Source organism: Amphibalanus amphitrite, unplaced genomic scaffold, assembly GCF_019059575.1.
Source record: "Amphibalanus amphitrite isolate SeventyFive unplaced genomic scaffold, NRLGWU_Aamphi_draft 000041F_arrow, whole genome shotgun sequence".
Taxonomy (NCBI): Eukaryota; Metazoa; Arthropoda; class Thecostraca; order Balanomorpha; family Balanidae; genus Amphibalanus; species Amphibalanus amphitrite.
Genome location: NW_024881537.1, coordinates 1,166,097 through 1,188,353, shown reverse-complemented (window position 1 = coordinate 1,188,353; position 22,257 = coordinate 1,166,097). Strand labels below are relative to the sequence as shown.

Below are 22,257 nucleotides of genomic sequence, written 5' to 3'. Positions count from 1 at the left end.
TTTCTGAGGTTAGGTCACTTGACGTGACCTGGTGACCTGACCTTGAACGACCCAGGTCTGAAATTTTTCACAGCATACCTAAGCGGAAAAGATGTCAATGAACACCTGTGTACTAAAAACAGCGGCTCCGCGCCGCCGTTTATGAGATATTCGCGGAAAACCTTAGGGGAGGGCGTGAAAACGCCCCCTTCCCCCCCCCCCAGGCGCCCCAGCACTGCGCGGGTAATTATCTCAGGTGCCTGAATACTGAATACCTATTCGGTGAATCGGTTTGCAATTTTGGGTCCGAAAAACCGAAACGACTCAAAGATTCATACGTATCGCTGTAAATGCCGGTTACTGCGGTACGAGATGAGAATGAATTTGGTCGTGTAACTAACTTATCTCCACGTAGAATCATGAAAACCAATGTCTCTCCATTCCCACATCAGTGCGCCCGCCGCGCCGGTCTGTAGGGTCTGGGTAGTTCTAAATTGATCCGCGGGGCGGCGCTGCCCGCGGGGCGGCGCTGCGGTCGCCTGCCTGGCTCTCCAGCCATCCGATCCGACGAAGCCCATCAGTGAGGTCGTCGCCACCGCAGTCGAAGCGGCGGACCGGACCAGCGCGAGTGGGTGTGAGGGGCTCGGAGTGACGGTGCCAGGAAAAGGACCACGGGTATTCGCACACCAGCTCAAATCAAAGCTGAGCTGCGTGACGAGGTAGGGAGTGCAGCGGGAGGTCGATCCTCCGATCGGGGAGCCTGAGGAAGGAGTTCGTCTGCAACTCTGTAAGACACCCCACCAGCCCCTCGCTGCTTTCCAAGCCCGTGCGGTTGTCTGGTAGGCCCGTGGGGTTGTCTGGCCCAGTCCTCGTGACTGTCTGACCTCCCGTGGGACTGCCCGGACCGGCCGAGGACCAGCCCCGCCGTGGACGGCAGGCGTTCCGCAGTAGCTGCAGGATGACGTCACGTGCACGATTGCTGGCGCTGGCGTGTCTTCTGCTGGCCGCGTCGAGAGTCGGTAAGTACTAGTCACGTCGCCCAAACGTTCCTATATCCGCGTGTATTGCAGAAATTATGTACAGGTTTGCTGCAAGTTCATTTGATCGTTTTATTCCGAATTGAACTGCAAACAATTCTACTGATAAATGAAGTAGGTACTAGGTAGCCAAACCAGTGTGCCGCTCTAAATCAGATACGAAGCATTGAATACAAAAAATGCACCCACTATCGACTCGTTTATCAGTCTACGACATCAGGTCACCAACGCTTGTCATCAATAATCCCAATCAAATCGACTTAGCGAGTCAATGACCTGACACCCGAGCTGACTTGTTCAAAACAAAAGGTAGGCCTTGACATTCATTTCGCACAGCTTGATATGACAAACGAAGTGGTATCCAGTAAGAAGCTGCAACATAGAATATGTAGGCGTTAATATGAGTTCCACCGTTTTCAACGCCCCACGGGATTTCCGCTCCTTAGTCTATCTTCGGCTGCAGCCTCGAATCCCAAGAGTATTGCATGACAGGGCGGGTGCACCCTGGGGCTATTTAGTTACACAACGAACTGTGTTAACTGTTAATGCCGCAGTGGTGTCAAGATCATCTGGGTGTGCTGGGGACTATAGGAATATCGAGTCGGTGGACCAGAACTAACGACCGACACAGGCAGATAACGATCGTATCACATGCACCTCAAAGTTGCCTTATTTATCGCACTTCCATGGCGTGCATTATCTCGTTACGTCTATTGTGGACATGGTGAGCCCCATGGGCGATGAAAGAAAGTAGAAACAATTTAGTCAAATATAATTTATCAAAGGTATAGCCTGACTGTAGCTCATTCGGTCAGATGGGATGGAGATGAGAAGATCTGTATACGTACAAAAGTCATCTTTTTTAATTTAATGGTAACAGCTCTAGTCCCTTCGATAGTTACCTAAAGATCAATAAATACGAAAGACAATAGGAACAGCAATTTCGCACCGAGCATACCTAATTTCGTAAAACGACCTTCGATGCTTTTTCCGTCATTGCGTGAACGACAGCATTTTTCCCATACATGCAACATTGCACGTTTAAATCGAGAAAGCCAGGCATTAAAATGGCACGTGCATTATACTGCACTTTTGAAACATACGAGAAGTCAATGCTGATTGGTTTCCGAGACATGCAGGAAAATATGTTTTCCTGCACCTTTCGACGTTTTCCTGCACCCCTCAACGTTTTCCTGCACCTCTCAAATATATGACGTCATTATGAATGGCGTCACATCATAAAGTTGAAGAACATCATTTTGCTCCTTACAACTTCATTTTATCTATCGTCCATTTTATTTGATTGGCTTATGATACCTATACCTACTTTGTGTTTGATGCAAGGATTTTATTATTTGTCATGAATAAAGTGAAACATCACCATATAAAACTTAAACTTTGACGCTATTTCGCAACATACCATAGCCACGAAAGACTCAACAAGATTGGAATTGGAGCGCTTTGGTTCCTCCATAACATTTGCAACGCTCCCTACACTGAAAACAAATCGACACAGTGAGGGCATGTTCTGTACTGGTAACACATCAGTCATGTGTTAATCGCACCCAAAACACAATAAGGCTGAGTATTTTCACGCTTGGCGGGACCTTCGACACGTTTGATAACACATAAAACAGAATAATGACACAATTTTATCGTGCCAAGCACGCTGGACGAATGTAATGCATCAGTGTATCGAAATCATGTGTTGTCGGATATGGTAGACGTGTACCCTTGCACAAATACATCGTGCCATCCACCAGTGAGCGACCTCTGAACCTTAACTTCAAATGGGGATAAGAGAGGGCGTTTTTCGAGCACCGACTTTTATGCTGGGTTTTTGTAAAAATTTGCCAAAGTGTTTTGAGAAAGGTCAAAATGCACAATACAGCCGAGGGAGTCGATACATGATAAATTGTCTAGAGCAATATGCGCTGATTACATCAAGTGCAAGCTGAAGCATAGCTAATTAACGTCTGCTTGGAGGAAGAAACTCCTCCGTCTATATAGGATATATTTGAAAAATCGGTGGCCGTAAGTTTATCCCGGCTGTCTGGACAACTGTATTGAACAGTAGTCCTCCAATTTGGGGCTTCGTCACTTGGCGCTCTGATTGGGCCGTCCACGTGACGCGTTCACCCTTCGGCTCTGAAGTGGTCGACCGGGCGCAACTTCAGATCGCGTATGGGTCGGCGGCCTCGTATGGGTCGGCCGCCCGCGTGCTCAGCCTTGACCGCGCCCTAACCGTATGGGTCGGCCGGCCGGGTACTCAGCCCTGACCGCACCCGAGCGCCCGATTCCACTCGGGGCCCGGCTTTGGCAGTCAGCCTGTCCAGCCAAAGCCATAGTCCGTTCAACTGCGCCCCGGCAACAAACTACATAATCACCACGTGTTTCCTTCTTTTACTTGCGATTAGTGTTAAATTTAGTAACATATTTACCTTGTATTCTGCAAATGTATTCACACAAGCCTTATGTGTTGAAGACACAATGATATTGTGTTTTAGGACACAACACGACTGGGTTAACACATTTGTAAATTGACACGTCTGCGACGGGTCAAAAAATGCATGATGCAGGGTACCCAAGAAAGCCTAGTTAACACGCTCTGCCTGTGCGTTTTTAGTCGTTTTTTGTGTCATTTTGTTTTCAGTGTATAATGGTACGCATCAAGGCTATAGTACGCATGTATGGGAAATAGCTTCCTGCCCTGAGCTGGGAAAATTTAATAATGTCACCTCGTATTTTAATCGAAAGTACCTCGGGCCTACCGGCCCTCGGTACTTTCAATTAAAAAACTCGATGACACTATTAAATTTTCCCAGCCCCGAGCAGGAATGTATTATCTTGCATGGATAAGTCGCAAGATGCTAATCACGGAAAGACAACTGCCCAAAGACAGAAGGCCGTCAGCACTGATGGTTGCCATGACAACCGTGTGCGTCAGCTGGCCGTATCCGGACGCGGCGGAGCGCATCGCTTCCGGTATGCCGACCCAGAGTAGTCGGCCGGCGCATTTTTCCCACGGTCACGGCGACCAGCTGGTGCTTATAGCGGTGCTTTCTGACAATGCCATTAGTGATCACAGTGATCAGTGATCACATCGTAGATCCGTTGACCATTGCTTACCATGGACTGCACTCCTACCCGCTACCAATGTAAAGATGCAACTCGCATAATAAGACTGTAAAGTGAATGACTTGACTGTTTTCTCGCTCGGGGAAATGAAGTTAACGGGAAGATAAGCCTAACGTTTATTTAAATGTTAGTTAAACGAGACAGCGTGAAGTCAATCCATACCCCTTATGGTCTGATCCGAAATGCGATAGTTAGTACTTTATGCGACCTTCACCTCGTTTAAATGTATTTTATGTCTCGCTCGACTTGTTTAAGCACGAGTTTATAAATGAACGAGTGAAACGAGTTCATTTATAAACGAGTGCTTAAACAAGTCGAGCGTGACATAACATACATTTCAACGAGGAAAGGTCGCATAAAAGATATTTAAATGATTTTTCCCGCCGATACGTCAATAAAGTCTTACTATCTTTGAAAAATAGTTGTGCAGGTGCAGCGGATCGGTACAAAAGGAAGAATAACATTGTTAGTAAATGAAAAACAAAGAACTTATAATGTAAGACAAAAACCATACAATTTTCCATCCTCTTCCTTCCCCTCACACTTGGGGAAAATGTGGGAAATTATGGGTGGGGGGACATTTATACACATGTGCTGAATAGGAGCCGCAATTCCATCAGCATATAACCATCCATTTCTGTGTGCTCCTTGTGTCAAGTACGAATACAAACACGGTCAAATACTTGACTTATCACAGAGGACTCGTCATAGGACTCGGATATGGTGGTAATTTTATAGTCAATGATTATATTCGTGTCACCCGACTGTTGTAGGACACTGTCCAGTGTCCATTGTTCCTTGGTCGGCATTTTGCTCTAAACGAAGCAGCTGTCCTTAATTTATTTGAGAAGATATATGGTTTGCGGATGCATTTGTCACCGACTTCCTCATACCAGGGAGCATACCTAAGGCACGGTACAAAATATTATCAGAGTTTTGGAGCGTGCCTGCTAAAATACGCAATTGGTAGGGCTGTTTAAATCCCATCACCGGCAGAACTGGTCATTTCGTCAATATGTTTAAAAAAAACTTTCTATTGATCGATGTGCACGATTTTCTTGTGATACCTATCAGCAAAGACATCCAATATCCATTTAAGTCAGTGGTCTATAAAGGTGATATAAAACAATACCATTACCTATACAATATACAGCTATGATAACGTCATATCTGAATCTATACCAGGGGTCAATAAACCCAAAGTCGTTTAAATAATATTTATGCACTAGTGCATAAATATTCAACATTGCTTCAGCATTGCATGACCTTATTTATCATCTGGCGCCTCCGATTTCAAAGGATTTTCTTCAACATTGTCGAGGCGGGAGAAGTCATTTAAATACATATTTAGGGACAATTAATAATACTTTGAGATAGGCACTCGTACCGTAATCTTGCTCGTGCCTATGTCCGGTGGATGTTAATGTCAAACATGGTGTCCCGACTGCTGGTAGGTGTGTACGTGTCTTTCACATGATTAGCGTGTCTTGCTACGCGAACATCAAGCTATAACATACGAGTATCCCTAAATGCATTTAACATTTGTCATCCGCTCATTGTCAAATGTCAGTTAAAGTTGACAAACTTCCTTAGCATCAGCAACTCTAAAAAAATTATAGGCGCGTTATAAAGCACAAACACACAATGCGCTGTTGAATCACAGCTCAATCAAACAAAAACCAAAGTGGTGCGTGTTACGGCCAACACCGACGATCACTAGGGCTTTGTCGGTCCAGTATCTGGATGAAAGTATGCGTTTATAACGCGGGCGAGAGTGTAGCGGCCATCGCCGCACCTTCCGCGCGGGGCGGACGTCCCACCCATCGGCGCGGCTATACCTAATAGTCGGGCTTTCACCGGTATGAATATGAAACGATAACGAAAACGGCCGGGCGCTTCCCACACAGACCAGCGATGTCCACTGTCCACTGCCCAGCGTATGTACGCGACGAGCGACTCTCGCGAATCCATTGCACGACGGTATTACTGCAGTGATTGTTCGCAGCGTCCGCGAAGTTTCCTTCCGCTGCTTGTCTAAGGGGGACTAACCTGCCTGCTGTTGTTTGTACTCTAATGACATTTAATGGCAGTGCAGCTAATGGACCATGCAGTGCCCGGGTTTCTCCCGAAGATGAGATGATTCCATCCGGAAGCTGTAACAAAGCATTCAAATTGAGCCTTGCGTTTGACGGGGTTATGCAGAATGTGATTAAGTAGATTTCAAGTAAAGTATGTTTAGGCAATGTGTCACTCCCAACAGTTAAAATGACCCTCTTCTCTCTGTTTCTCTCGTTACTCTCTCCTCTCTCTCTCTCTCTCTCTCTCTCTCTCTCTCTCTCTCTCTCTCTCTCTTTCTTTCTTTCTTCCTTCTCTCTGCTCTTACCGTCTCCCACTAAGCAAGCATGAACCACATACATCGGAGCCCTTTTTAGTTATTTTGTAGTCGGGGTCTTCTTTTCATGACGACACGACGACCCGCTCTGGCCCAGCCTAGCGAGCTGTCGTCGGAACAAAGCCGCCCTGCCATTGTGCAGGGTTTGTGGGTCAGTGGGCTATGCGCCTTTCTGCTTCACGACATCGGGCTCTCGAAGCAAATCGCCAAATTGCACGGTGTTCCGGCGACGGTCGGTGTCTGGTCGGGCGGAACAGCCACGGCAGAAGGCGACTCTGCTGAGCATGAGATCACCTCGGCCGACCACTCTCTCCTTTTCTCTTTCTTCTGCTACAAGCAATATTTTTGTCGAGGGACGAGATTCCTCCCTTGTCCCGTAACTCACATGTTTACGGCGTCTACCATGTCAATATTTCCTTGGTAGTGCAGGGACATATATCAATTTCTCCGGTTAGGTCATTGAGCAGCGATGCTTCTCTGTTCTCACTAATGCTTAAGCTCTTTCACATGTAAACTATACGCGTCATTTTATCCATCCCTACCTAAGCGTGACAGAGATTAATTTCCTGAATTTCCCCTTTTTCCGGTCCTGATTGGGCCGGTCCTGAGTTGATTGTTGTCATGGTAACGACCCGTTAAACCGTGGCGTGTCACGTGCCTAGCCATCCGTCCAAACTCGGCCAAGCGATGACCAGCCCTGTCCTGCCGTCTTCGGGCTTTAGTAGGCAGACACGCAGCCCGTGTCGAAAGGTGAACAGCGGCTGAGAGGCTTTTACCCGATACAGGGTTGTAGAGATACGGGATAGAACAATGGCTGTTGGGATCCGGGCTGGAGTGAGATGTTGCGTTGTTAGGAAGTCGTTTGGCAAAGTGCAGCACTTGGCCATGGAATTGCGTGCAGGTGGTCCATTTTCTACTGTAGGTTTTTTGCTGAGTTTATGCCTGTTTCCTGTAACAGTTACGAAGTTTTGCTATAGGAATAGTTGAGCATACGCCTCCGTGCGGCTTCTCCAAAACGCTTTTTAAACTTGCAATAAGGCATCACATTGACATCTCAGTTCCCATGCTTTCATAGTTGCTCATGCATTTAAACTGTGCCGCGCCGTCTCGGCTGCACGATTGTGTGGTGACAGGCCCGCTCAATATTGGGCGGCAGCTCCCACGCTCATCTGGTGTCGCTATCTCTGGCCGTGCAGCGGCACGCTCCCCTCCCTGGTCTCCTGTGGGACCGCAGTCGCGCCCCGTCCCTGAACGCCTCACTGACCGCTGCTCATACCGCTCCTCTCAGCACCACACAACTCAGCGGTGCGCCCGGGGGCTCTCGCCGTTTCACATCTGATTTGTTTCTGCGAGCTCGTGCTCCAATCAGCTATGCTCCACCGCTCCGGCTCAATGTCTGCCCTGTCTGATTCCCCGATCAGTCACTTTCTCGTGCTGTTGTCACCGCGGATGGAGCGTTGCAAACACCGTTTGTGGCCTGCTTTTACCGTACCTCACTCAGAATGCGTCGGGTGTTACCGGCGTCGAATACGTTTTCCATTTCATCAATAACTCGTCGAGGAAGCGAAACCAATATTGTAATGTGGAAGGTGGCACGTTTCACACTTGCTGGATTGGGTAGTTTCTCTACATCGTACATAATATCATCGTGTACAGTGTCCGATACAATTCGTCAATTTATGCAATAACTCCGGACAGATATGACTGATCTCATTTTTTTCTCCGCATCACTGCAATGAGTTCGTTGAGGATGCATTATTCTGAATTATTTGAGCTGAACTCAGTACAATAGCTTTTCGGGGATACATTGAGAAAGGAATACCTATATTGTATAAAAGAGTACCTCAGTGTAGCTCGAAACAAGAAAACAATAATTCATGCAATGTTGCATCGGTTAGGTACACAATATTTTGACATGTGTTTCCGCGTATCCCATCTCGTGTGTCCATTCCCGTGAGCCCCAGCCTGCTCCGTGACCTGACGGTCGTCTCCCGTTGGCAGCGGCCGGCTGCGGCTTCCCCGGCTCGCCGGCGCACAGTTCGGTCACCTTCTCCACTGCAGTGGTGGAGGCCGGCACCACGGCCACTTACAGCTGTGACCGCGGCTTCGAGTTGCTGGGACCGGCGCGGCGCGTCTGCCAGGCTAACGGCACCTGGACGCCGGCAGGGATACCCTTCTGCGGTGAGTGGTGATCGGCCAGGGAGGGGCGCATGGGGCGCGGTGAATAGTGTGAACTGTGAAGGATCTATGGGTAAGTAGGAGATAAGCAAGTAGCTATTAAAGGAAGGATCAATATAAAAACTCGATCCAAGCACGATAAGGGATAGAAAGCTCGACAGATGCAGAGAGAAAACGTTACCAACTTATGCATATTTTTAACATAATCATTTTAAAATACTTTGTGATTAACAATGCTTACATTATAATTATATTGTTATATTATGTTCAGCATTGTTGCACATTGCAATGAGTATGATCTCGTTAGCACCACCTATTCAGGTAGTTCAGATATAAACTAGCTTACGCGGCATCCATTGAACCTCTCCACTCTCGAGAAAACCCACAACGCATTCTGCCGGCTCAGACGACCTTCTTTACACTTAAGTAGGTAGGTATCAATGCTCTAAGACTAGCAGCCGGCTCCGTGGGTGTGGCCGATCACTCGCCGGTACAGTGTAATCAGACTAGAGCACCGCCCAGCCGTCACAGCGCCGTCCAGCTGCCGCGTCACGGCGCTCCGGGGCGTGACACGTGGCGGACACAGCCGTCACGGTCACGGCGCCGGGCCGGCGGAGAGCGAGAGTCGCTCCGAGCACTCTGCCGAGTCGTCCGCGGCCGGCCGGGTGGACCGACAACCCTGTCGTGAGGCGATGTCCAGCTCGAGTTGGAGCGGTTTCTAAACCGTCGCTTTCGAGTCCAAGTGTGAACTGCGAGCGGCTGGGCGGAGCGGGACACTTTCTCAGCCGACTGGGCGACCGCCAGTAGGTTTGGGCCGGGGACTTTCGGTGGCTTTGTGGTCAGAATGTGTGAGCCGGAGACCAAAGTGGCCAAAAGATAAGGTGAAGTTATGCCGCGGCTGGATAGGCTATATGTTACGGATGGTTAGTCTGTAAATTGGGGCCAGCCCATAGCAGTGTCATAACCTAATGATATGTGGTTATGCAAGCCACTCAAGCCTGTCATTGATTTTCATATTCATCTCACCTAGCAAGTCACATGACTGACTGTAGGTGCTTGGGTGAATGACATGTGCATTTTGCAATGTGCAATTACAATACACACCATTGTCATGGGTCCCAAGGAAAAGACAGATTCCTGAATCATGACAGCAGCGTCGAAAAGCGGGATCGACACATAACACCACAACATGAGATATCCATGCTAGAATGCTAGAATCTAATGTGAGGAGGCTCTTCATGCTTCTAAAAATCTATTGGAATTTGGAAAGCATCCTAAATAGGGCTTTTATTGCTTTTAACAATTGATGTTTCATGGGAATGCGGGTAGTGACTAATATTCTGGAAAGATTACCACACCCCGCTATGGTTATGCAGCAGCACAACTCTCGGATTTTTCTCGGACGTCTCGGAATTTTCGGAGAAGATACCTACTGTTGCCGTGAGAAATCGACCACTAGCGTTTTTTGATGAATGAAGACTGATGAACACGTCTGCCTATTACTCTGATGGATGTCGATCTTAGATAAGACGGGTTGGCTGTCGCCGCCGGACGGGAAATCCAAAGGTGGATGTAACGTCTTAATTGGTTGTTCTCGTCTGGATCTGTCTTCGAAGAAACTCGATCGAATCGTGCTCTGCTGGCTCATACAGGCATCATATTTCTAGATATGAATCGGTCTATAGAGAAACCATAGTTGAATATTTATATAAGTAATGATGGCAGTTCTCCAATGTTCATATTTAGTCGATTAGAAGCGATGACATAATCAAATGGATACCAAACCCAAAACACTGCGAAACTCGTAGGCGTTTATTATGTATATTAGGCCCCGTCATATTTTATAAAGTTTTTGGAAGACCAGCTACCCTGGTGTTTTCCCATTGCCTGTTGGCCCAATAAGAAGTGTGCAAAATTTCAGCTTCTTAGCTCAACGTTTGCGTCTGCCTCAACGGCCTCGAGGTTTGCCTCATAGGGCATAATGGAGACTGCAATACCGGTGTTAGCTGCATTCTCCCGGCAGCGGCGTTCCTTGGCACAATATCGCCACGGATCAACTGCTGCCCCAGCAAGAGATGAACAAAACTAATCTTTGCCTTCACCCCCCCCCCCCACACACACACCCCTCCCCTCCTTACCCCCCCCCCCCCGCCCCAATTTTTTAGCATCGTTTGATTTTCACGCATTGTTCACGATCACTTTCTGTTTTTTTTTTTCTGAATGCCTCAATGCTGATTGAGACAAATATCACGTAGGTTTAAGATAGTAGTTAGTACCTATCTTAAACATGCATTTACCTATCTTAAACATGCATGTGCATATATTAATATCGACTCAATACTGCGGCGACGGCGAACTGATAACTACGAACGACAGCAGCAGCCAGAGACCAAGACGGCGGGCACGGCACTGGTGACGGTGACGGGCACCGGTGTCACTTACTATGGTCCAGCCTGCGTGTCCGGTGTCGTGGCCTACCTACAGCACGAAGGTTTTCTTGCGCGGCTTTTTGGAAAACTCTGCAGTGCGGTCTGGGAGTGAACTCCGCAGTTTTCAAAATTCAAGTCATTTCTTTCCATGCAGCTACATTATATTGAGGGCACCTTCAAGGCCCAAAGGGGCGCCCCAAATTTAAAGGTACAGGACAATGGACTTGAATTGAATGCCCGCGTATGCTGGATACGGCTCTGCTCTGGAGGCTGAGGGGCGCCAGGTTTTTTTCTTCAATTGGGCGCCCAATCACCTGTGATCTTCAATGGGGCGCCTGTTTGCTTTCCAGATTCGTCCGTGGCGTTGACAAGTGTGCCAAGTGCCCTGCCCCCCGGAATGGGCGTCATCGTTCAGAGGGGCGCCGGATGTTCTTGAGGGGTGACAGTAATATTAAATGGGGGCGCCGGATGTTCTGGAGCGGCGTCAGTGATATTTAATGGTGCGCCGGATGCTCTGAGATGGACGCCAGCGATAATGAATCAATGATTCCCACTCACCCGTGATCTTCAATGGGTCGCCTGATACGTTTTAGAGACACGTCGGTGGTGTTAAATGGCGTACAAGTGATCAAGAGGGGGCAACGTTTTTTTCGGAAGGGGCACATCATATACTCTGAATGGTGCGCACATAATACTGACGGGGACGATGTCGGGATCTGAAAGGGCACCTCAGGGATTTATGTTAAGTAGGTATGCAATCCACTACCATGTTGCTTGCGTCAGAGATTTGTGTGGGGCGCAGGTGCACGGGTCGTGGGTATTGATAGTGCTAAAGCGCGCCCTACATATAGCGTTATCAGGGCGCTCGGCACACTAGCCAATACCACGGACGCATCTGCAAAGCGTAACAGGCGCCCCTTTGAAGATCACAGGCGATTGGGCGCCCAATTGAAGAAAAAACCTGGCGCCCCTCAGCCTCCAGAGCAGAGCCGTATCCAGCATACGCGGGCATTCAATTCAAGTCCATTGTCCTGTACCTTTAAATTTGGGGCGCCCCTTTGGGCCCTGAAGGCGCCCTCATATAATGTAGCCATGCATGGAAAGAAATGACTTGAATTTTGAAAACTGCGGAGTTCACTCCCAGACCGCACTGCAGGAGTTTTTCAAAAAGCCGCGCAAGAAAACCTTCGTGCTGTAGGTAGGCCACGACACCGGACACGCAGGCTGGACCATAGTAAGTGACACCGGTGCCCGTCACCGTCACCAGTGCCGTGCCCGCCGTCTTGGTCTCTGGCTGCTGCTGTCGTTCCTAGTTATCAGTTTGCCGTCGCCGCAGTATTGAGTCGATATTAATATATGCACATGCATGTTTAAGATAGGTACATGCATGTTTAAGATAGGTAATATCCATAGGCGGCGGAACGGGGAGGGCACCGGGGCATCGTGCCCCCCTTTGATTTTGGCATTTTAACATTAGCTCTATCGGCGTTGCATAGAAAGAATGGGACCAAAAGTCGGCAGTGCCCCCTTTAATTGAAGGTGTTCCGCCGCTACTGGTACTATCTTAAACCGACGTGATATTTGTCTCAATCAGCATTTAGGCATTCAGAAAAAAATAGAAAGTGATCGTGAACAATGCGTGAAAATCAAACGATGCACAAAAAATCGGGGCGGGGGGGGGGGGGTAAGGAGGGGGAGGTGTGTGTGTGTGTGTGTGGGGGGGGGGGGGTGAAGGCAAAGATTAGTTTTGTTTATCTCTTGCTGGGGCAGCAGTTGATCCGTGGCGATATTGTGCCAAGGAACGCCGCTGCCGGGAGAATGCAGCTAACACCGGCATTGCAGTCTCCATTATGGCCTATGAGGCAAACTTCGAGGCCGTTGAGGCAGACGCAAACGTTGAGCTAGGAAGCTGAAATTTTGCACACTTCTTATTGGGCCAACAGGCAATGGGAAAACACCAGGGGGGCTGGTCTTCCAAAAACTTTATAAAATATGACGGGGCCTAATGTATATGACCGAGTTATGAACCATGATCCATAATCGCTACCTACAGATGGCCCAAATGCAGGCACTGCAAAAATAACAAAGTGAGCTGGATACTTTTACACTGCAACCATACCTGGGCTCTACTTCTACTATAACACCTCGTCGGGATCCTTCTCGATTCAGCTCGAGTTCCACGGTGCCGACCTCACCGGTGCAGCGTCCAGCTCCTCGCCACCTGACGCCGAGCTGAGTCCCGTGGGACCAGTGTGCTGTTAATAATTACACCCACCGACAGCCGGGGACAGGACGGGCGCGGCGGGCCGCTGTCTGCGGCAGCTGCCAGCCGCTCCCTGTCGTACACCGCTACCCGCGCCGCCGGGGCGCCGCTCCTCGCCGCTCCTCGCCGCTACCGTCACATCTGCGGCCTGCGGTCTCTGCGTGCCGCGTACCGGTCCCCTCCACAGGCGCGCCAGATGTGTGGCGCTTGGGACGTGGCCTCCGACAGCGAATGCCGGCTAATTGCGGCCCGCTGAGGCCGCCAGTCCGTTATCGGACGGGTCGATCGGCAGGCCCGGCTGGCTGGGAGGTCATTGATATTTCTCGTGTCGTGAGGCTGGGTCTCCGGCCGCGGCTCCACCTCCGGCTAGTCTCTGCGGTCAGAGGGCACGCTGCGGCAGAGACCCTGCGGTCACTGGGCACGGCGGTGTGTTTTTATCTGACGGTGTCAGTGGCCTGGACAGTCTCCCCGTGGTAGACAGAACAGCGCCGCGCTGCGTCCGCCCGACAAATACGGCCCTAATCGCCGACCCGCGCCACGTCACCCCTTCCACGTCCGCATTCCAGGTGCGACCCTTCTTCATCTCACCGCTCCCCGAAACGGACTTGTTTTCGCCGAGCGGGGTGAGGACCGGACCGTACCCCCTCCCGTCCCCTTTCATCTCGTTTCCCTCGTTTACATGACACGAGTGCATCTGATCCTATTTTATCGGGCTGCCGATCACATTCTCGGGTACCACAGTCGGAAGAACATTGGAGTAATTGGTAGACTTTCTTTTAGTGTTCTAGACCATCGTTTTCTATTTAAATATTCTTAGCTATCGGTTTTAACACTCTTTTGAGATCCTGTCATTTCAACAGCTTCTTTTTATGAAAATAATTGAAAAGATTGATTGCCTACAAAATTCATTCATCTTTATTTGGTACAATGCCATAGCAATGTGTATAATAACCTTTTTACAATGGCTTACTGATGTGTAGATTGTAGGTCGTTGGTTCAACCACTATGTATGCATGTGCGTACGCATCATTCCCAAGCCGCTCGTGTCGAAAAGTCTTCCCGCTGCGCAGCGACCCGATCACTTCACTCACCCAGCGGCGGATAGCGGCGCGCGTGGGGCGGTAGCGACGCATACAGCGCGCGTGGCGGGTCCCGTTGTCCGCTGTCAGTGAGCACCGGACCGGACCGAGCCTCTGGGACCGACCGAATCCGGAGAGAACCTCCGCCGCCGCCGCCGCTGCCTCCGGAGTGGCCGCAGTGGAGGCACTGAGGCGGAACGCAGCGACCGCCGGCCGCAGTCCGTCCCGAACCGTTCGCCAAGTCTATCCACGTGTCTGCGGCCGGGGCCACTTCTCGGTCCTTTCTGTGCAAGCCCGACCCGTCCTGACTCCCTCTACACAGCTGTGTTTTGGTCGTGCCTGACATGCACCTTTGTTTCCTGTTTGGATTGTCCGCTCCGAATTCAAAAGTAATGCCTAATACCTATACCCTAGCATGGTTTGTGAAAGGTTGTCAGCTTTGACTGAAGTAGGAGTAAATTTGCTGGTAGGAAGTAATCGTAACAGGTGTTTAACCGAGGTTATCATCCCGCCACAAATCTCCTTGACCACTTTCATTCCTGTCCATCTCTCTAGTAAATCTCGGCTTTCTACAGTGAATCTATAGGCTGTGGGAGGGGTCAAAGCGTCGTAACATGCATTATCGTCTCAAATAGAAAAGGAAAGTTCCTGAATCCTGGTTCCGCTCAGCTTAACGTCTCTTCTGGATGGCGGCCATACAAGACCTGGAAACATCCTGGAAATTGGAGTGTCATGGACCGAACACGATTAGAAAAGCGTTTTTCTGAATTGTTGTAAGGATCATTTTGAGAGACATTATTATGAATGCAAGGAAATCACCTTATTGTGATAATACAAAATCGTTAGTATGAAAAAGTGATGCGATTTTTAGGTGTATTTCAAAACGGCTGGAGTTTTGTTTCTAAGGATTTTACGAGAAAATGATTTTTTTCTATTATACAGTTACACAACATTTGTACCAATAGGTAAACGTACTTTTCCAGTTCAACGGCTCGCGACACCCTAAAGATTCAATTAACAAACAACACAGTGATTCAAAGTAACGTGCTCGTATTCATATGCCGATGTTCATGCAAACACTTAAAGTCTTCTATGTAATTCCTCGTATAATACCTGTCCTACGTGATCAAACCCACTAAGCATACGTTTTGCTAGCATTAAAGTCATGTAAGAAAAAGGCCGATGGCTTGTTGTTTCTTTAGGTAGCGGTCATTGGATGTTTATGACTGGGTGGTTTGGGCTGTAGAAACTTTTAAACAGACAGCCGAGAGGGCAGTTTTATAACAAAGGACCGTACTTGTAAAGCTATTCATGAGAGGGCCGTGGCTTTACGACTCTCTGTCGATTTTCACCGATCACAGGACGCGATTGTACTCATAAGAACGTGAGTTTTGCTTGGTCACCCGCATGACGTTTAGCCTTTATAAGCTGCTGTGTTCGCTTCCTTTCATTTCCAATCCGTCGTAAAGTCTACACCATGCTCCGAATGACTGATCTCGATATTTTACGTTATCTCTCTGTGTATCGCCCAGTATAGCTGATAAAAGGAAGAGTTGTTATGTTTTTCGGATTTTCAATGGTGGGCTTTGAGCGTGTAGTAAGGTACCTATTTATATTTTTATAATTTTGCTATTTGCGCGATTACACAGGCGTCCTTTATGTCTGACATTGTAAAAAGGTGCAATTGTTTTTAACGTGTTATGCTTTTCTTTGGGGGGGGGGAGCTTTTTCGGCCTAAAAAGGCCTTTGTAGAGCTATGGGATCGAAGCATAGGCGTAGACCTTGGGCTGTGCGGACCTGCACCGACAGCGAGCCGGTTGGACCGGATTACCCGATGGGACAGTTCTCCCGCCTCTCAAGCGGTCACGTCACCCTGGAGCGGGGACTTTAACGGGTTCTGGCGAGAGCCCGACCTCATCCACAGTTGTATGGTGGGGTGACCACCAGCCCGGAGAGGATAGTGAGGGGGAATATGCAGATGAGCTTGTCCTGATGATGGCTAGGACGGGAGTGCTTTGATAGTGTGCTACGAGTCCCTTGGCTTTGGTGTTACATTTGTGTGTAAGAACGCAGTCTCCATGGCTCTGTTGTTATTCCTTTGTGCGAAGCTGCAGTCTCCACGGCTTTGGTGCTAGTTTTGTGTGTCAAGTTGCAGCCATCAGGGCTCTGGAATAACACTAGTGAGCAAAGTTACAGTCTCCACGGCTCGGGTGCTACTTTTGCGTTCAAAGTTGCAGTCTCCCGGGATTTAGTGCTACTCTCTTGTGCGACAATGCAGTCTCCATAGCTTTGGTGGTAGTTTTGTGTGTAAAGTTGCAGTCTCGGAAATCCGGGGCTACATTTATGTGCAAAGTTGCAGTCTCCCTGGCTCTGTTGTTTCTTTTATGCTGCTTCTTTTGTGACTAAGTTGTACTAAGTCACCATGACGTCAGTGCTACGTTTATGTTCTACGTTCGTTTACGTTTACGTTTATGTTAAACCGGAGTCACCATGTTTTTGGTCAACGGTGTTACTTTCGTGTTGTTTGTCCAGGTGAACTCTTGATGACTTATGTAAATGCTTCAAATGTTTTTAGCATCGCAGCTCCTATTGCGCTTGCGTATAGTGGGTCTGATGCTTCTGTTGTGTGCATTTTTGCAGTTTCCATTCTCCGTAGCTCTGGCATCACTTTTGCGTGCGTCGTTGCAATGTCCCCATGCTATTTATAATTTTGTTTGGCTGTGTTGAGGTCGCTCAATATTGTTCCTTTCTGTATAATGGTAGATAAGTCTTAAACATGATATTATGCTTTTCCGCCTGATTGGTGTCACTCTTGATCGGGCTAATGGTCTGTCCCAACGGGACACCCTAGTCCCAACAGGGCTCAGTCACCACCGCGCCCCATTTGGTGGTCAGCTCAGCTGCCTCATTTATTTACCTCACATCCTCCACGTCAAACCCAAACACTTCACATCAGTTTCAGTGGCCAGGTGATTGATGACGTCACATCACACATATGACGTCTCACCTGGTATGCTGTCTCGTTATTTGTGACATCTGGAAGCTGTCAGAGGAAGCGGAACCTCCACCGGACCGCGGTCAGTCGTCGGGCGCACCGAACTGTCGAAACGGAACTCTAGATGATGGACTGGGGCCTAAACTAGCGCCGAGGACCCGGCAGCTGGGGTCCCACAATGCTTACGGCCGATACCGCGAACTTTTACGGTTATGCGGAGCTTTCTTTTGAAGTAAGAGCGAATGCACGCATTCCTATATTTTTATTTTTGAATTAACTAGTCCCAAGCCTCATTGAATCTTTACACCGTGCATGAAAAGCTGTCATGAAATAGTCGCCTTTTTCTCTTAACTGTTGGTGACCATGACATTGAATAAAACGTGCCATTTCGACGGTACCCACCTTGAAAAAGACTGCAGGTCATGGTCTCTAATAACCGAACCAATGTCAGCCACCAGCTCACAAATCAGCATCCCGATGTGGGTCGTGAAGAGATTAAACTCCCATTACATCTAATTGCCCCTGCGGAGTAGGGCGGGAGCGATTCAATCATCAACTCCCCTCAGTCCAACTCTTCCCCTGGGCTTCCCAGCCCGGGCTCCAGCGGTGTGCAACAGGGCCCTCGGGGCACCTCCCCAGCGCCGATAACCAGCTACATACCTATCGCGCCGCCCGGTCCGTTAAAACAGCGCCGATGAAGGATAGCGGCTGGCTCGGTGAGCGATGGCCAGCCGAAGAACGAGCGCCGCCGCCGGCTTTCACGGTTCATGGATTCCTAATTACACCGGACCGTTCATTGACGGAGATGGCCCGATGGTGGCTCGGTGCTCGGTGTGTCTCTCTGTGTGTCTGCCCGTTCCTAAAAGGCCCTCACTCTCAGCAAGGTCATCTAAAGGGTCTCAGTACCCCCCCCCCCTCCTCTGTATACTTCTATTACATCACATATTACCCTCTGTCCGCCCTCTTCTATTACCCTCTGTCCGCTGTCCATCATCCGCCCCCTCCCTCTCCCCCTTTGGACCGTGTCCAGTGGCCGACTGGCCGGTCAAGGGAGGCTCCCTATATTCCAGTCCCCAACCCCCTTTGGACCGTGTCCGTTGGCCGACTGGCCGGCAGGGACGCTCCTAGGATGTCCGCTCAGCCGCCTCGACCGCCCGGCGCGGCGCGCGGCGCCCGGCTCGTTATGCACTCGTCGTGCCCACGCACATCGGTGTCACCGGTTAGTGCCGTTCTCGTGGTTATTGGCGGCGGTCCCAGCCTCTCTAACTATCGGCATAAAGCGCTGCGGCGAGGTCGATCGCATGCGAAGAGAGCATGTAGGCTACATGGCAACATGGCAACTTGTGACGAGGCAACAGGAATTTGTATCTTCCTGCATAGGCGTAGGAACAGGGGGGGCCAGGTGGGCAAGTGCCCACCCACTTTTCGAGGTGGGGGGGGGGGCCAACCATGTGTTTTGGCCCACCCACTTTTTACTCGAGGCCCCTCGTTTCGATTTGAGAGGACGTCGTCACCTTCCAGAATAAACAAACTCGGTAAAAATAAGTTCCACGAATCCCCACGCACGGACTCCAAATGGCCGTGATGGATCCAAGGAGGCCCTCTGTTCATACTTGTCAGTCGAAGCCCCTGAGACTGATGGCCTGAGAGGCCCTAGTGGATCTGAGGAGGCTCCAATATCCACACTGGTCTGGGGAGGCCCCTGACACTGGCGGTCTGGGAGGCCCCTCTATCCACACTAGTCAGAGGTCTGAGACTGGTGGTCTGGGAGGCCCCTCCATCCACACTAGTCAGAATAGACCCCTGACACTGGCGATCTAGCCGAGGCCCCCTACCCTTACTAGTCAGAGGAGGTCCCTCTATCCTCAATAGTCAGAAGAGGCCCCTGAGACTGATGGTCTGGGAGGCCTATCCATCTACACTGTAGTCAGAGGAGGCCCCTGAGACTGATAACCTGAGAGGCCCTTATAATCACACCAGGCAGAAGAGGCCCATGAGACTGATGGACTGAGAGGCCATGGTGTGTCAAAAGTGGAAATAGCCGGTGCGCCGTCTGGCAACCCGGCAGCCCGCCGCCATAGGGAAATTCATGCTTTTTGTCGCTTTTTCGCTCCTTATGAGTCACTTGATCTAATTAGAGCTTAACTAGGAACGAGGCGGGTCACTTGGACGTATTCGGGAGCCGAATACGGTGTTTTGGAGCCAATACATGGGAAACCCTACCCGCCCAATGCGAGTTTTTAAGAGTCTGCATGCCCAAATTAACGTTGAGCGCGGCCGTTTTCGGTCGGTTTTCCGCGAACTTGTGGCGAAATCGCCTTATTTATTCAACCAGGGTGGGCTAATTCGCTTAACTAGGAATGAGGCGTTGAAGAGAATTTTTCAAGGAATAGAGCTGTGCAAAAATATTTTTTGTATTGTTAAAACTGTATCCGCCCTCGAACGATAATTATTGTTGACCCATCAGAAACACATCGCCTGGAATGCGTTTGGACTTGGCTGGATCTAATATTAGCGAGTATCTGCTAATGCAGTTTCTTGGCTTACACAGTACGCACACAAGCATACATACTTCCTGCCCTTAGTTATTCCTCACTTGAATGAAAATTTTGCTATAATAACTATTCCAAGCAGTTAACAGGTTTTAGTGCAGTGCCAAGTCGGAACCGTTTAGCGCCGCCAGTCTCCCAGGCGGCGCGTAGCGGCCGCCGCCGGCCGCCGCGCCGCCGCTCTGGCAGGGTGTTTGACTTCATATCTCTGTTGCTAGAAAAGTTGTGGACCGATTTACTTGATTCTTGCATGAAAAGATTCGCCATTCAATTCTTAGCAGATAACGAAAATTTGACGTCAATTGCACGATCCGCTGTCCATATTGTGGTACTGCCATCTATTGACAAGGCTGGCGAACTAAGGCCGGGCGGCTATTTCCACTTTTGACACACCATGCCCTTCTATATTCATACTGGCCACAGGAGACCCCCAAAACTTTCGGTCTGGGAGGTCCCTCAATCCGGCACCAGTCAGAAGAGTCCCCTGAGACTGATGGCCTGGGAAGCCCTTATATTCACACTAGGCAGAAGAGGCCCCTGAGACTGATGGTATGAGAGGCCCTCATATTCACACCAGTCGGAAGAGGCCCCCGAGGCTAATGGCTGTGAGGCCCTTCTGTTCATATAACTGGCCACTGGAGGCCCCTGAAACCGGTGGTCTGGGAGGGCCCTCTATCCACACTAGTCAGAAGAGGCCCCTGAGACCGATGGTCTGAGAGGCTCTTATATTCATACTGGCCACAAGAGGCCCCTGAGACTGATAGTCAGAGAGGTCCACTCCTAATGAATCTGAGGGCCCTCTATCCACATTTACACTTTTCTAGGGAGGCCCCCGAGACTGATGGTCTGAGAGGCCCTTTTATTTATACTGTCCACAGAAGCCCCCTGAGATTAATGGTCTGAGAGGCTCTTCTATTTATACTAACCAGAGGAGGCCCCTCGGATTGATGGTCTAACAGGCCCTTCTATTTATACTAGCTAGAGGAGGCCCATGAGACTGATGGTCTGAGAGGCCCTTCTATTCAAACTAGGCAGATGAGGCCCCTAGTGAGAATGATGGTCCTAAGACCCATGCGGCGGCGACTGGCCGTGGTCATATTTCGGCTCGGTAGGGCCCCACAGAGCTCATGAGAGCACCTCAAGGGCTCCTAAGTAGGCACGCTTATCCCCATAAGGGTGCCACGCCGGCTTCTGAAGGCTCCTTGTAGGCATTTAAGGGCCCTTTCCGGCCTCTAACGGCTTCACCCGCCTGTGATGGCTCCACACCAGTGTTTATGAGCGCCACACAGCGGCGCCTTTGAGAGTCATAGGTACTAGTGTCTCTCAGGGCCCTATATCGGTAGCTCTGGGGGCCCCACACCGGCGCCTCTGTGGGCCACCACACCTGTGCATCTCAAGGCTCTATAGGTACATCTGAATGACCCACACCGACACCTCCGAGGGCCCCACACCAGTATCTCGGAGCTCTGAAGGCCCCACACCGGTGACTCTGAGGACTCACCGGCTCCTGAGAGCACCATGTTGATGTCTATCTAACGGCTCCACAAGGCCATTGAAGGCACCACACAAGCTCTCACTGAGCTCTAATGTCTCATGTACGTACCGGGCACCGGCCTCTAAGGGATTTAAGCCAGCGCATTCATAGCTCCACACCAGCAATTGTAAGGGCTTCACACTGAAGTATCTGAGGGTTCCACACCGGTGTCTCTAAGGGCCACATATCGGCATCTCTGAGGGCCCCATACCGGCGTCTCCGAGGGTCCACATCTGGCGGGCACCCATCAGCGACTGAAGGTCCCACACTGTCGACTCCGAGAGCCCCATCTGCGTCTGGGAGCACCATGCCGTCTCTAAGAACCACAGCGGCTCCTCCGTACGAAAGATGGGCGTCTGAATGCCAAAGGGGAGCGGTTCTGAGACAGTAGGGCGCCTACGTGCAATAGAGGGGCGCCTATGAAGCCCATAGGGGCGCCTCAATGCGAAAGAGGGGCGCCTCTGAGGCCTACATATATGGGCGTCCACATGCAATAGAGGTCTGCAAATCAATTGATCAATGCCATGGGGGTGCATTCATAAGAAACAGGGGCGCCGGCATGGCAAAGAGAGGCGCCTATAAGTGTCCATAAAAGGGAGACGCCTATGATAAGCGCACATTGTATGTGACAACGGGGCGACTGTGGGACATATAGGGATGTCTCTGATGACTATACATAGGGCG

At 49.9% G+C, this 22,257-nt stretch overlaps 1 protein-coding gene across 3 annotated transcripts in view; it reads left to right on the top strand.

Annotated features, from left to right (window-relative positions):
* The first annotated feature begins 555 nt into the window (after window positions 1-555).
* Window positions 556-22,257, top strand: part of LOC122375741 (CUB and sushi domain-containing protein 3-like) — a 46,056-nt gene continuing 24,354 nt past the window's right edge. Inside the window, exons 1-2 of one of the 3 annotated variants that reach the window (XM_043355238.1) lie at window positions 556-998; window positions 8,548-8,727. In XM_043355238.1, the coding sequence (XP_043211173.1) occupies window positions 938-998; window positions 8,548-8,727 (241 nt within the window). In that variant the 5' untranslated portion in view covers window positions 556-937. The remainder of the gene's footprint in view (window positions 999-8,547; window positions 8,728-22,257) is intronic. The other 2 variants (XM_043355244.1, XM_043355251.1) reach the window with 2 other exon arrangements.